The sequence below is a fragment of the Monodon monoceros genome, unplaced genomic scaffold (assembly GCF_005190385.1).
Source record: "Monodon monoceros isolate NGI ecotype Baffin Bay Population unplaced genomic scaffold, NGI_Narwhal_1 Super_Scaffold_22, whole genome shotgun sequence".
NCBI lineage: Eukaryota > Metazoa > Chordata > Mammalia > Artiodactyla > Monodontidae > Monodon > Monodon monoceros.
The window spans coordinates 124,527,548-124,540,829 of NW_021703779.1; the positions used below are offsets into that span (position 1 = coordinate 124,527,548).

The window sequence follows — 13,282 nt, forward strand, 5'->3', positions numbered from 1 at the left end:
TATAAACATGGTCTCTTAATTTTCTTAGGGTAACCTCCTTCGGCCCTCCCCCCCCGCCCTCCCGCCCCCCCTTCCTTCCCACCCCTCTTTTCTCTTCCAGCCACAGGGAACCATTAAGAGGAGGCAGGAAGGAGAAACTTTCCAGCTTTCAGGCATGGCCGAAGGAGGTTACCCTAATAAAATTAAGAGACCATGCCTTGAAGATGTCACCCTTTCGATGGGCCCCGGCGCCCATCCCAGCACAGCCTGTGCAGAGCTGCAGGTTCCTGCGTTACCCATGAACCCTGGCTCTGCAGCGATGGGAGCGGCTGGTCATTCATTACTTCTCGAAAATAACCCCATGAACGGCAGCGTGATGGGCTCACCGTTTGTGGTGCCACCAACTGCGGAAATGGGACTGAAAGGCCCCCCTCTTTCTTACTATGACAAGACCAACACTGTACCTGCTGTGGACCAGGAGCTTCAAGATCTGCTGGAGGAGCTAACAAAAATTCAAGAACCTTCTCCGAGTGAGCTCGACCTTGAAAAAATCCTGGGGAGCAAGCCGGAAGAACCGCTGGTCTTAGATCACCCCCCGGCAACCCTAGGCGTGACTCCCAAGCCTGCGGTTCAGATGCCACACTTGGAGAGCCTTGGTTCCAGCAAGGACTTCGCTTCAAGTTGCAGCCAGGGCCCTGGGGTGTCGCTTCAAATCCCGCCCTCCTCTGCGGGGATCAGCTACGTCATTCCCTCCACCAGTAAGCAGATGGTCTCCCCCAGTTCTTCAACAGCACAGGCCAAGAGCCAGGTCCAGGCGCCGCTCCCTGCGGCTGCCTTGCCACCGCTCCCAGTGCCTCAGTGGCATCACGCCCACCAGCTGAAGGTGCTGGCGGCCAGCAAGCAGGGCTGTAGTACGAAGCAGCAGGGCCCCGCTCCCAGTTGGTCTGGCCTGCCTCTTCCCGGCCTCTCCCCGCCTTACCGCCCGCTGCCCTCGCCACAGCCGCTGCAGCCGTTCAGCCCTCAGGGCCTCATGGTGTCCTGCATGTCATCGAGCAGCCTGCCGGCGAGTGCTCTGCAGGGCTCTCCCAATGCCTTATTGTCCAGCGTGGCGCCCAGCAGCGGCGCTGCCCTGGGGCCGGCCATGACCTATGCCCCCGAGAAGCTCCCCAGCCCCGCGCTCCAGCAGCAGCCGCAGTTCAGCCCGCAGCCCTCCATCCTTGCCAACCTGGTGTCCTCCACCATCAAACAGCCTCAAGGGCACCTGATATCCACTCTGCCCACCAGCAACCCGGGGCCCTCCACTCCCTACCGCCCAGAGAAGCTGTCCAGCCCCGGGCTGCCGCAGCAGCCCTTCACCCCACAGTGCCCCCTGATCCGGAGCCTCACTCCCACCAGCAATCCGCTCGGCCCGCAGCAGCCCCAGCTGCCGCCGCCTCCGCCTCCGCCAGCCAGTGCCGTCCTCAAGCCCATGGCCACCAGCTCACCCAGAACCCTGAGCCTGATCATGCAGCAGGGGCTGGCCGCCCCCGGCCCGGGGGCCCCGGAGCCTTTTCCTTTCGGCCACACCAAGCCCTTGTCACATTTCATCTCTGAGCCGGGCCCCCCGAAGATGCCCTCGGTGCCCGCCGCGTCTCGGCAGCCTGCCCTGCTCCACTACCTGCAGCAGCCGACGCTGACGCCGGCCTCTTGTGCCACGGCCTCGTCCACGGCCACAGCCAGCCCGCAGCTGCAGCAGCAGCCGGACGCTGCTTCGTTCCTTCTGCAGCGCGCTCCGCGGCCGCTGGCCTCGGATTCCATGCCTCCTCTGCCCAGACAGGTAAGCCGCTCTCATCTCCGCTCGCGTCCCTTGGTTTTGGAAATAAGAACCACGTTTCATGGTATTGAGAGCCGCCTTTGGAGGCAGATCCAGGCTGTAGCCCTCTTTGAGAGTGGACTTCACTCTGGAAAAGTCTATTGAAGCCAACTTACTCTGCGCGGTCAAAGCGCAGTATTCACGAGGTCAAGGTTATGGTTTCAGTTCCTGTGCAGGTTGCTTAGCTTCCCTGGGAGAAGAGTTCACCCACAAGGTGCCGCCAGGGGAAGGAACCAGGGCAGACGAGTCAGAATCACACAGAACTGGGCCGTGAGGCACGTTCCCTCACCCAGGACCAGTGAAGCCTTCATAGGATGCAAGGAAATTGCACTGAAGCATTTAACTTTTCTCCCAGCTGGCATAAGGCTGCACACCGAGCCTTCTAGAAGTGTCACAGCAAACGTCTGCTGGGCAGCGGCAGCGTGCCATTCTCCCCTGCACCAGGTGCTGAGGCAGGTCCTAAATGAAACTGTCAGAGACGTGTCAGGTAGCCACTCTTACCATCCCCGTTTTACAGACGAAGTAACTGAGGTTCATAGTGTTGAAATGACTCGCCCAGAGTCACACAGTTAGCGAGAGGCCCAGCAGCAACTTGAAGGCAGGCGGGCTTGCTCCAGAGCCCGTGCTCTTCTCAAAATCCCCATGATGTCTCTCTCACCTCCTACAGTCTTGTCAGTCACTCAGTTCAGCTACTTCTCCCTGGGCAGTGTCTGTCATAGTCCCCACTTTTCATTTGTTCTGACCCCTGCCTGTATTAGTCACCTATGGCCGCGTAACAAGTTAGCCCGTAACTACTGCTTAAAACAAGACACATACGTAACTTCACAGTTTCTGGGGGCTGGGAACCTGGCACAGCTTAGCAGGGCCCTCTGGCCCCAGGTCTCTCACAAGGCTGCAGTCATCTTAAGGCTCAACTGGGAAGGACTGGCTTCCAAACTCCCTGCTGTGGTTGTTGGCAGGAAGCAGTTCCTTGTGGGTTGTTGGACTGAGGTCTCAGTCCCTCGTGAGCTGCTGGCCAGAGGCCTCCCTTGGTTCCTTGCCACGTGGACCTCTTCATAGAGCCTCTCACAACATGACAGCCAGCTTCATCAGAGCAAGCAAGAGAGAATGTGCCAGCAAGAGAGGCAGGGGGAGTGCCAGCAAGTCAGAAGTCACAGTCTGTATAACCTAGCCTGGGAAGTGACATTGCATCACGTGTGCAGTATTCTGTTCATTAGACGCGAGCATGAAGATGTGAATACCAGCAGGGGATTACAGGCTGGGGAGGGTACCAGAGATCCCTGGGAACCACGTCAGATGTCTCCCTGCCCCGAATACCGTCTTTCGTGCTTCCTCTTTTCCATTGCTCTCAGGCCTGCCCGAGTTCAGACCCTCTTGATTCTTCGTCCGAACTCATACAGTTGATTCTTAAACTGGTTGCTCCAACAAACCATCCGTTTCTCTGAGAATTACCTTGCTATGACACAGACCTGATCATGTTCACACTTGCTCGGAAGATTCTGGAGGCCCGTAAGCTGTGACTCCATCTACCTCCTTAGACTCAGTGTCCCTCGGGCCCCAAAGTGCTTGCAACTCCTGGCCCACTCTGCGTCCTTGGCCTTGACTCCCACTGTTGCCTGTGTCCGGCCTTCCCTGCCCACCTTTGCTCTCCTGTCCCACTCTTACAGGTCCTAAGGCTCAGTCAGTATCACCCCCCGCCCCCGGGAAGCTTTGCCCCAACTGTCCTCTGGACTTCCGTCTCCCCCTCTACCTCCTTCTTCTGTAGAGAAGCCAAGGAGTAGGTGGCCATAAAGTGCGTGTCTGGGAATGTGGCCCAAGGGAAGCTCCCAGTGGGGGCTGACCTCTTTGCTGAGGGCCCTGGATGACCATGGCCGTGGCAGTCCCCAGAGGAGAGACACCGTGTCTTTTTCATCCAGGTCTCGTGAAGCATCACCAAGCAGAGTACTCCACGCCAGGGATCGGTCCTTCGATGGGAGCGCCCGTGGGGGTGGCCAGGGTGAGCGGCCGGCCCTTGTCCACAGTTCAGGAGCACTTTGGTTTGGTTTTGTTATAGGCCTGTTGCCAGCTGTTTTCGTGGACTTCTGCAGCTGGCTTGGGGGAGTGCCAGCTTCAGCACTGGAGCCCTTATCCTAGCAGGAAAGATCCTCAGCCCGGAGCCGTGTCACCATCTAACATTGTGAGCCTTTTTGGTTTCTTTTGTGTTCAGTGGGGAACATGTGTAGCCTGACTGTGTTGCTTCGGAGCCAGACCAGCTGGCTCACAGAGAGAAGCCTTAATGATTAGGGTCGTGAAAATCACACCCGACTGATTCCCTAGGTGGGGCTGGAGAAAGTGTCCGGGAGAAAGCGCATGCAGCCAAGCTCCCCAGGTCAGGAGGGGCTCAGGTGATCTCCGCCAACAGAGGCAAGAGGCTGGGCTCCCCGGTGGGATGCTCTTGCTGCCAAGAGCTGCTTTCCCGGCCAGCACTGGCCAGTGCCCAGGGGCTGAGTGTGCTACCTGGGACTTCACCTGCCTTTTCTTGTCTTAGTCCTCAGAGGTAGGGGCTGTTATCATTCTCTTTAAAGTTGAGAAGACTGAGACACAGAGAAGTCCCCAGAGTTGCCCACAGTCACACAGCAAGTCGGGGCCAGAGCAGGGAGTCCGGCTAGAGAGCCCACACTTGTAACCCCACGCACGGGGGCCTCCAGAGCCCTCTGTTCCTGCCTTGACCTCCTAACTGTTGCCTCTTCTACAAAGTGGGTGTGATGGTAGGTTGTTTGAGGATTCAGTGCGTCGAAAGCACTCCAAACAGAGCCTGGCGCCAAACCTGCCAACGAAAGCCTGACTCCTCGTCCTGAGTCTCCAGATCTGTTTCCTGGGGGCTAAGATGGTTCTCAAACCTGGGGCTGTGTCAGGACAGAATATGAGCAGTGCTGTCTCCAGACCCCATGCCTGCCAGTGAGATGGACGGGAGTGGCGGGGCTCACTAGCTTCGTGGGCTCTTCTTGTCCCAGGCCCTGCCCCGCCTAGACCACCGCAGGCCCGCTGGGCGAGGGGAACGAGCCGCCTTGGTGCTTTCACGCTGGCTCCGCCCCGCTTCCCAGCACCCTGCTCTGTGCACGGCATTCTTTTAGCCAAAATGCACTGACGAGGCCTCCAAACGGGCACGTCAGCAGCTCCGCTGTTCCTTCCCATGGCCCTTCCGCATTCAGTTTAAGGCCTAAGAACCCAGCTCTGGTCACTTGGCCAGGAGAAGGTGGAAGAAAGGAAGAGGCGAGTGTTTGAGGCCCCCGTGGTGAGGAAGTACATGCTTCTTGCTCCCAGCAGGGAGAACTTGCCGTGTTTTACTGATGGCCAAGCTGAGCCTCGGGAAACACTCGTTACCCCCTGGATGGCGTTGACTAGCTCGTCGCACCTCCGTGGATGGTAGCGGTTACCACAGAAGGACTGGGCATTCATCTTAAACCAGAAATGCCTTTCTCAGCTTGGGGGATTTCACTTTACCAGTTACGTGAGCGATCCAATTTCAGTGACCCGCTTGCTTGCCCTGAAGGTAAAAGGTAAATGCCATCTGGCATCAGGACAGCAGTTCAGCATGGCAGGGGCGCCGGCGGCAGGCAGACTGGGGTTCAAGTCCGGACACCAACTCTAAGTGGGCATTGTGCCAGGAGCAGTGTCACTTAAGCCCCCTGAGCCTCAGCTGTACCTGGGGAAAGGGATGGGCCCCGTCGCGTAGGGCCTCGAAAGACAGGAGATGCTGAACCGATACCGCTCAGACCCCTGCCCGGCCCACACTCCGCACCCAGGCACGGCAGGCGTGGGCTCCCGGACTTGGATCTGGAACCCCTGGGGTCAGACGCGTTTCCAAATTCAGAACTTTGGGGACTTTAGAAAAGTAATACGGTGCATATAGCAAATATGACACAACCCTCCGGTGGAATCTGGGGCACATTTTATTATTTTTGCAGAGAAATATGAATATTTAACGAAGCCCAGGTCGAGTTTTGTTCCCAAAGAAATTTTGGCACCAAATTTACAAAACTAAGATAGGCTTTCAGAGCTTTGGGGCTTGAAGTTACAGATAAGGGAGGTGGACCTAGAATTATTAAGGAAGGGACTATGGAGTTGTGACGCCCAGCCCTGGTGTGGTGACTTCCAAGGCCCCCAAATCTCCTCGCTGTATTCCCCACCCTACTCCCAAGGCTGCGTGACTCCTCTCTGTTTTTAATCGAAGCGAGGCAAGATGAATTTTGTTTCCATAATTGAATGCCCCTTCTCGCTGGAGACCATTGAGGGTACCGTAGGGTATTGTGAACATCACGGTTAGGACTTCAATTTGACTATCAACCACTGGCTGAGGAACTGACATTTACTCAAAGACAGAAACAGTTCTGTCCAGGAGATGAGGCTTGGGCTCTGGAAGAGTCGGGGAAGCAAGAGGCAGCAAGGGCGCCCTGGGTGCACGTGCGATTGCAGAGCTGGGAGTGGAGCATGGCGGGGAGGAGGGACGAGGATGGTGGCCAGTTGGAATAAGAACAAAAAAGCCTGAAATCTGATCCTTGAGGCAGGCTGGGGTGGGGGGGAGGGTGGGCAGCTGCAGAGAAATAGACCAGAGGCACGTGATATGGTTTGGAGAGATTTTGAGAGGGGCGAGAGAGGGGACCTGAGCCTGCCTCCGGGAAGGCTGGACGAGCCCTCGCCTGCGTCTGCCCCGTCTTCCGCCTTGAATGCCGGCCGCCCGTCTCCCATGCTTAGGTAGCAGTGAGCACCCAGCAATGGCGGAGGCGCGGGCTCATTAGGAGAACTTGCCATCCACCCTCCTGGAGGGCTGGGCCTAGGAGGGGGATCTGGGCACCTCGGCCTGAAGTGGGACCGTGAGGAAGCCCTCTTGTCCCCCTCACCCGTGGGTGCCTCTTGTCCCTGGGAACTGAGCCTCTGAAGCGCAGCACCCCCAGCAGCCAGGGCCTGGAGGGAGACAGCACAGAGCCAGGGACAGCGGGGCCTTGGCCCTTGGTTCCTGGCAGGGTGCGGGCCCCGGGACTGGGCTTGAGGCTTGGATTACTGAGGTCCAAATCCCGGCTCTGCCACTGTTTCATTTGGCACGCTCCTTCCTCTCTCTGTGCCTCAGTCTCTCCATCTGCAAAATGGAGATACTAGTATACCTATCAAATGGGGCTGCTGAGAGGATTCAACGAGGTGAGGTAAAAGTGCCTGGCCCAGGGCCTGGCACACAATCACGCTCCACCGATGTTAGCTCTACTGTTTCGAGAAAGCTCTTGAAACTCGGCACTCAGTGGAATGCGTTTAGACTGCCAGGCTCCTCTCCGGCTCCCAGTGTTGGTGGCTTGCAGAGGAGGGGCGGGGAAGTGCGCTCCAGCCGTGGGGTGTCAGGGAGGCCAAGTGGCGGACACAGACTGGTGACCCCCGAAAGGAGCAGAGCAGCCAGGCCCGGCTGCAGCTTCCCGAGCACCCTGGCCAGTGGGGAGGGGACGGTGCTGGCCATTCTCCCTCCAAGCACAGACGGCAGAGGAGCTGGGAGCCATGCAGGGGGCTGCACCATCCCGCGTGTGTGCTGAGTAACAAACGGCAGTAACACATCCTGCCTGCATTCAGCTGGGCCCCAATCCCGCCGCTTGCAACAGGCCGAGGGCTGCCTGGGTTTCTAGATCCAGAGGGACTGCTGCTGATGGGCGGAGAGAAAGAATGAAGGGCAAGTGAGGGCCAGCCTTGCCAGCCACCCGGTGCCAACGCCGCCAGGAACACTGGTTCATCGTGGTCACTTGGTTTGGACTTCCGAGGTTGGACTCGACTGCTCGGTAGAGCAGAACCATGAATTACTGCTGTCTCGATTAACACTGCAAATTAAAATCTTCCCCTTCACACCGTGACCTCCCATTGAAAACCAAAATGATAAAACCAGGTTAGTTAGACCTAGAGAATTCCCTATTCTTGTCAAAGTTATGCCGGCTCCATTTTCCACTGGAGGAAGAGAGTCAGGAGAAATAGCAACGTGTGAGTCTGCTCCTAGCCTCAACATCGTTCATGACCCTTTAAAAGCAAGTGACCACTATCTTGCCAGAATACTAGACCCCCTTGGAATCAGATGTACCACACATTGTCAAGGAAGGGCCTGTGACCTTGGACTTGAAAGTCCTTTCACCAGCTTCCCTTAATTCTTCTGCTGTTTTGAGGCTAAGAGGCAGGGCAGGGCGGCACTGCTCCCCGTGTAATGAGGAAAGTTTCTTCGCCTTTGTCTTTTACAAATTCTGGTGAGAAGCATCACAGATTTCATTTCAAAGGTTAGTACTGCTGAAGTGCAAGAGCAGAGGCCTCTGGGGGAAGCTCTGGGCTGAACTAAGGAAGAAGCGGAGCAGGAAAGTCAGATTTCAAAGAGCCCATGTGTCTGAGCTCCAGCCTCGCCTTGCACACGTCTTCTCTACCAGACATGAGGACATTTTCCTGAATAAGCATCTTTATTTTGTTTTTTGTTTTTATATTATTATTATTTTTAAAATTTATTTATTTATTCATTTTTGGCTGTGTTGGGTCTTAGTTGCGGCACGTGGGCTTCTCTCTAGTTGTGGCGCTCAGGCTCAGTAGTTGCGGTGCGTGGGTTTAGTTGCCCTGCGGCACGTGGGATCCCCAACCAGGGATCGAACCGGTGTCCCCTGCATTGCAAGATGGATCCTCAACCACTGGACCACGAAGGAAGTCCCTGAGCATCTTTATTTTGTATTTAAGCATGATTGTACATACAAGCTTAGTTTTTCCTTTCTTTTTTTAAATTGGGCAGCAAAGAACTATTTAATTTGGTGAAACATTTTTTAGCTGCTTTGGGAGGAAATATAATCAGACAAAGCTTACAATAAGTCCCCTACATACTAACCTCCAAGTTGTGAGCTTTCAAAGATGCGCACGTGCCCCTGTATGCCAGCTGTTGTACTGGACTACAGTACTGTTCAACGTACTATACTGTAAGATTAAAAATGTTTTCTTGGGACTTGCCTGGTGGCACAGTGGTTAAGAACCCACCTGCCAGGACTTCCCCGGTGGTTCAGTGGTTAAGAATCCGCCTGCCAATGCGGGGGACATGGGTTTGAGCCCTGGTCCGGGAAGATCCCACATGCCACGGAGCAACTAAGCCCGTGCGGCACAACTACTGAGCCTGCGCTCTAGAGTCCACAAGTCACAACTACTGAGCCTGCGCCCTAGAGCCCCTGCTCTGCACAAGAGAAGCCACTGCAATGAGAAGCCTGCGCATCTCAATGAAGGGTAGCCCCTGCTCGCCACAACTAGAAAAAGCTCGCATGCAGCAACGAAAACCCAACGCAGCCAAAAATAAATAAATTAATTAATTAAAAGAAAAATCCGCCTGCCAATGCAGGCGACACAGGTTCGATCCCTGGTCCGAGAAGATCCCACATGCCACGGGGCAACTAAGCTCGTGCACCACAACTACTGAGCCTGCGCTCTAGAGCCTGTGAGCCACAACTACTGAAGCCCGCACGCCTAGAGCCCGTGCTCTTCAACAAGAGAAGCCACCACGATGAGAAGCCCGCACACCACAACGAAGCGTAGCCCCCGCTCGCCGCAACTGAAGAAAGCCTGCGCACAGCAGTGAAGACCCAATGCAGCCAAAAATAAATAAATCAATGAATGTTTTTAAAAAATTTCTTTATTTTTTGTCTTTGTTAGTTTTTTCTGTATTATTTGTGTGAAAAATACTATAAACCTATTACAGTACAGTACTATATAGCCAATTGTGTTAGTTGGGTACCTAGGCTAACTTTGTTGGATCTCAAGCAAATTGGACTTACGAATGCGCTCTCAGAACAGAACTCATTCATATGTAGGGGACTTACTGTAATATACATTTTGATAATTTAGAGACCGACATCTCTGTGTTGAATAAGTTTTGTTTTAACCACTCTGAATTGCCAGGAAATGAAAGTCTGTTTGGCAAAACGCAGGCTCAGAACTTGGTACTAAGGCTACCAAGAATCAGATTTTTTTTTCAGTTTCTTTTTTGGTTTCTAAGTACCATTAATGATCCTCCACCTCAAAGCTATGTCCCTTTTTCAAAAAGTGGAAATTTTAAATGAGCTGCCTATCAAATGCTAACGTTTTAAACATCAAGCTTTTTCTGTGTCGGAGGCTGAAGAATAAGTGAGACGTCGCATTGCAATGAGGCAGCATTACTTTTTGCCCCTGGAGTAATGATCCATCACTTAGTAAGGTCAACACCAAAATTAATGGGGATGCACAAAGCCCCCCAGTTCAGATGCCTCCTTAATGGCGATCACTAGCCTTAATTTTTAATTGTTTGACAATTGACTCATGAAAGCTGGAAAGGCAGCCATTTTCAGAAACCTCCTGTGAAGTTTTTGTTTGGCTTTTTGTTTGTTCCTTTTGTCTTTGCATACCTGAAAAGGAGCACTAAACTTTGCTGAAGTTGGGGTGCCCAAAATGAGACATTGGAACAAGCTGCATATTTGTCACTGTAAAGCAAGGAAAGGAATCTGATTTCAGTTTTCAAAGAGTCGAAGAGGACAGAAATAAATCATTGTGTTATGTTCCTTTAAACTGTAACTGCTTATGAATATCTACAAACCCAAAATGTAGACTACCTCAAGGAGAGGCCGTCCACTTCCACACATAAAACAGGTTTGAAAGTGAAGTGGTCAGCTACTGTTGTGACCCCAAGTGAAAAGTTAGCAAAATAGAAAAAATGTCTAGGGCAGATGGAGGGTCACAGTGGATTTGCACCGTTCGGCTGTGACCCTAACACCTACAGCCAACATTGTCGCTGAGTGCAGGATGGCGCCAGAGGAGCAATGCAGGTCAGAGATGCGACCCTTGGGGCGAGCAAGGGATGTGTCCTGAGGGGGCTCCACTGCATCCTTGCCCCTCCTTCCTGCACCCTCCCCAGCTTCCCTCTCTCAAACCCATTCATGGCCCCATAGCACAAATTTATGGAAACCTCTCCTAAGCCCGTTTATACTTTCAGCCTCTTCTGTCCCTTGGGGGTTGTCAAATCCCACAACCTGGGCCTGCTGGGCAAAGCAACAGTGTGCGTATGCTCCGAACTGGTGGCTTGTGAGCTTGAAGGGGGCAGCGAATGAAAGCAGCCCACCCTACCCCACCCCCAGAGAAAGAGTTTCTGCTTCTTCCTAAGGAGTTGAAAAAGTCTGATTGTGCTTTGCTTTGCTGTTGTTGGATGAGGGCTTATCATGTTAGCTTCTCCCAGCCAAATCAGTGAGGTTGTTGAGAGCTAAAAGCAGCGTAAAGGTCCAAAGAGATCACACCTCCACCCCAGGCCTGCATGCGTACATGGTGGTCCTGAGAGCCCATGCAGTGCCCCGAGCTGAGCCTTCCCTGGCTCCTGACTCCCAGTGGAATAACAGCTTCTAAGACAGAGAGTGGAAGAAAGGGGCAGCATTTCTCCATTTCTTTCATCCTTCGGTCCTTCGCCCCATGTGAACCAAGTTTCAGGTTAGATTAGAAAGTGGGCAGCGTGGACTCACACGGAGCCCGTAGACCTTGACTCAGTGATGGAGAGCTAGGTGCATGGGAAAAGGGGAAGTGGGCAGTCCAGGAAATGATCACAAAGTCCTGGCCTAACTGTGACCTTCAGAGCCTGAAAGATGCATAGCCCTACTTCATCAGAAATTACTCCAACTTTTGCTTTGCTTTTGGGAGCTTTGCATTTGAAGCTAAATGCAGAGGTTCTATCTGGCCTTACCCCCTGCAGCGTGCTACCATGTTTGGCCCTTTTTGAGCAGAGGAAGTGAGCAGAATTGTGGGGACCCAGACTTTTCTACAGGCCCATGTCTGGGTGGCACATGAAAAGAATTTGCCAAGCCAACTGACTCAGGAGGCCAGTAGATGAAAGTGGACTCCTTATTTACAATTTTGCATAATGATCATTTATTTCCATGTGACAAAGCTTTGAAAGATGTGGGAGGCCTCCAACCACCCTTGAGTGGCAGTAAGTGGGAACAATTCCATGAACTTTCCCTCTATCAGGCAACACTTTCAAAGATGAGCTCTAGAAAATGTGAACAGGCAAAGCTCTCAAACATGGCTATCTAGTTTCATGTCGTCAAAAAACAAAATCTTGACACCCATTAGGATGGCTATTATTTTTTAAAAAATAGGAAAAACTAGTGTTGGTGAGATGTGGAGAAACTGGAAACCATATGCACTGTTAGTAGGAATGTAAAATGGTACAGCTGCCGTGGAAAACAGTAGGGTGGTTCCTCAAAAAATCAAACATGCAATTACCATATGGCCTAACAATTCCATTCTTGGGTATATACCCAAAAGAATTGAAAGCAGGTTCTTGAACAGATATCTGTTCACCAGTGTTCATAGCAGCATTTTCACAATGTCCAAAAGGTAGACGCAACCAAAATGTCCACAGAGAGAAGAATGGATGAACAGAATGTGATCCATCCACACAGTGGAATATTATTCAGCCTTTAAAGGAAGGAAATTCCGATACCTGTTACAACATGGATGAACTTTGAAGACATTATGCTAAGTGAAATCAGCCATCAATCAAGAAAAGGACATATACCATGTTATTCTACTTATAACAGGGACCTAGGAGTCAGATTCATAGAGACAGAAAGCAGAGTGGTCCTTGCTTGGGGCCGGGGCACTGGGGGTTAATGTCTAATGGGGACAGAGTTTCAGTTTGGGAAGATGAAAAAGTCCTGGAGATGGATGGTGGTGATGGCTGCAGGACACTGCGAATGTACTTAATGCCACGGAACTAGGCACTTAAAATGGTCAGTTTGCGGGCTTCCCTGGTGGCGCAGTGGTTGAGAGTCCGCCTGCCGATGCAGGGGACACGGGTTCGTGCCCCGGTCTGGGAAGATCCCACATGCCGCGAAGCGGCTGGGCCCGTGAGCCATGGCCGCTGAGCCTGCGCGAGGCCACAACAGTGAGAGGCCCGCGTACCACAAAAAGAAATAAAACTAAATTAAAAAGTCAGTTTAACAGCAAGAAAAAAAGAAAAGGAAAAACAAATTTTAAAACATGAGCTAATCCTCTCCTAGTCAAGGCAGTATTTAATTTTGATAATATTAACGTGTGATGTCGAGGTGGCAGCAGCTGAGCTGCCTGTCTTCCTTCATGGAGAGGAGAGTACTGACTGCACAGGTACCTTACCCATGTTTCTGTGCAGGCCGGCTGCACTTCTTAGATACCTTAGTGACATGCGTGCACTTAGGGAATGCGTGCGCTTCCCCTTTTCACTTAGTGCATGCGTGTAAACACGCACAGCGTAGGGTTCCTGGGCATAGCCAACGCTTAGAAAGAACTTTCCTGATAAATCGATCACAACTTCTGTCCTTTTCTGGGCATTTTAGAGAAATGACAACATGTGGATGGGGGAACAAAGAAGTGATATAGACAGAGTGGGGTCTCTGCTCCAGAATGGGGTAAGGAAGCCCACTGGCTTCATGG

At 52.8% G+C, this 13,282-nt stretch overlaps 1 protein-coding gene across 3 annotated transcripts in view; it reads left to right on the forward strand.

Annotated features, from left to right (window-relative positions):
* The window catches only part of MAMLD1 (mastermind like domain containing 1), a 59,345-nt gene that overhangs the window by 18,983 nt on the left and 27,080 nt on the right, over window positions 1-13,282 (forward strand). For 2 of the 3 annotated variants that reach the window (XM_029240018.1, XM_029240017.1), the window contains 2 exons: window positions 107-1,795; window positions 3,885-4,007. In XM_029240018.1, coding sequence (XP_029095851.1) covers window positions 107-1,795; window positions 3,885-4,007 — 1,812 coding nt within the window. The remainder of the gene's footprint in view (window positions 1-106; window positions 1,796-3,884; window positions 4,008-13,282) is intronic. The other variant, XM_029240016.1, reaches the window with a different exon arrangement.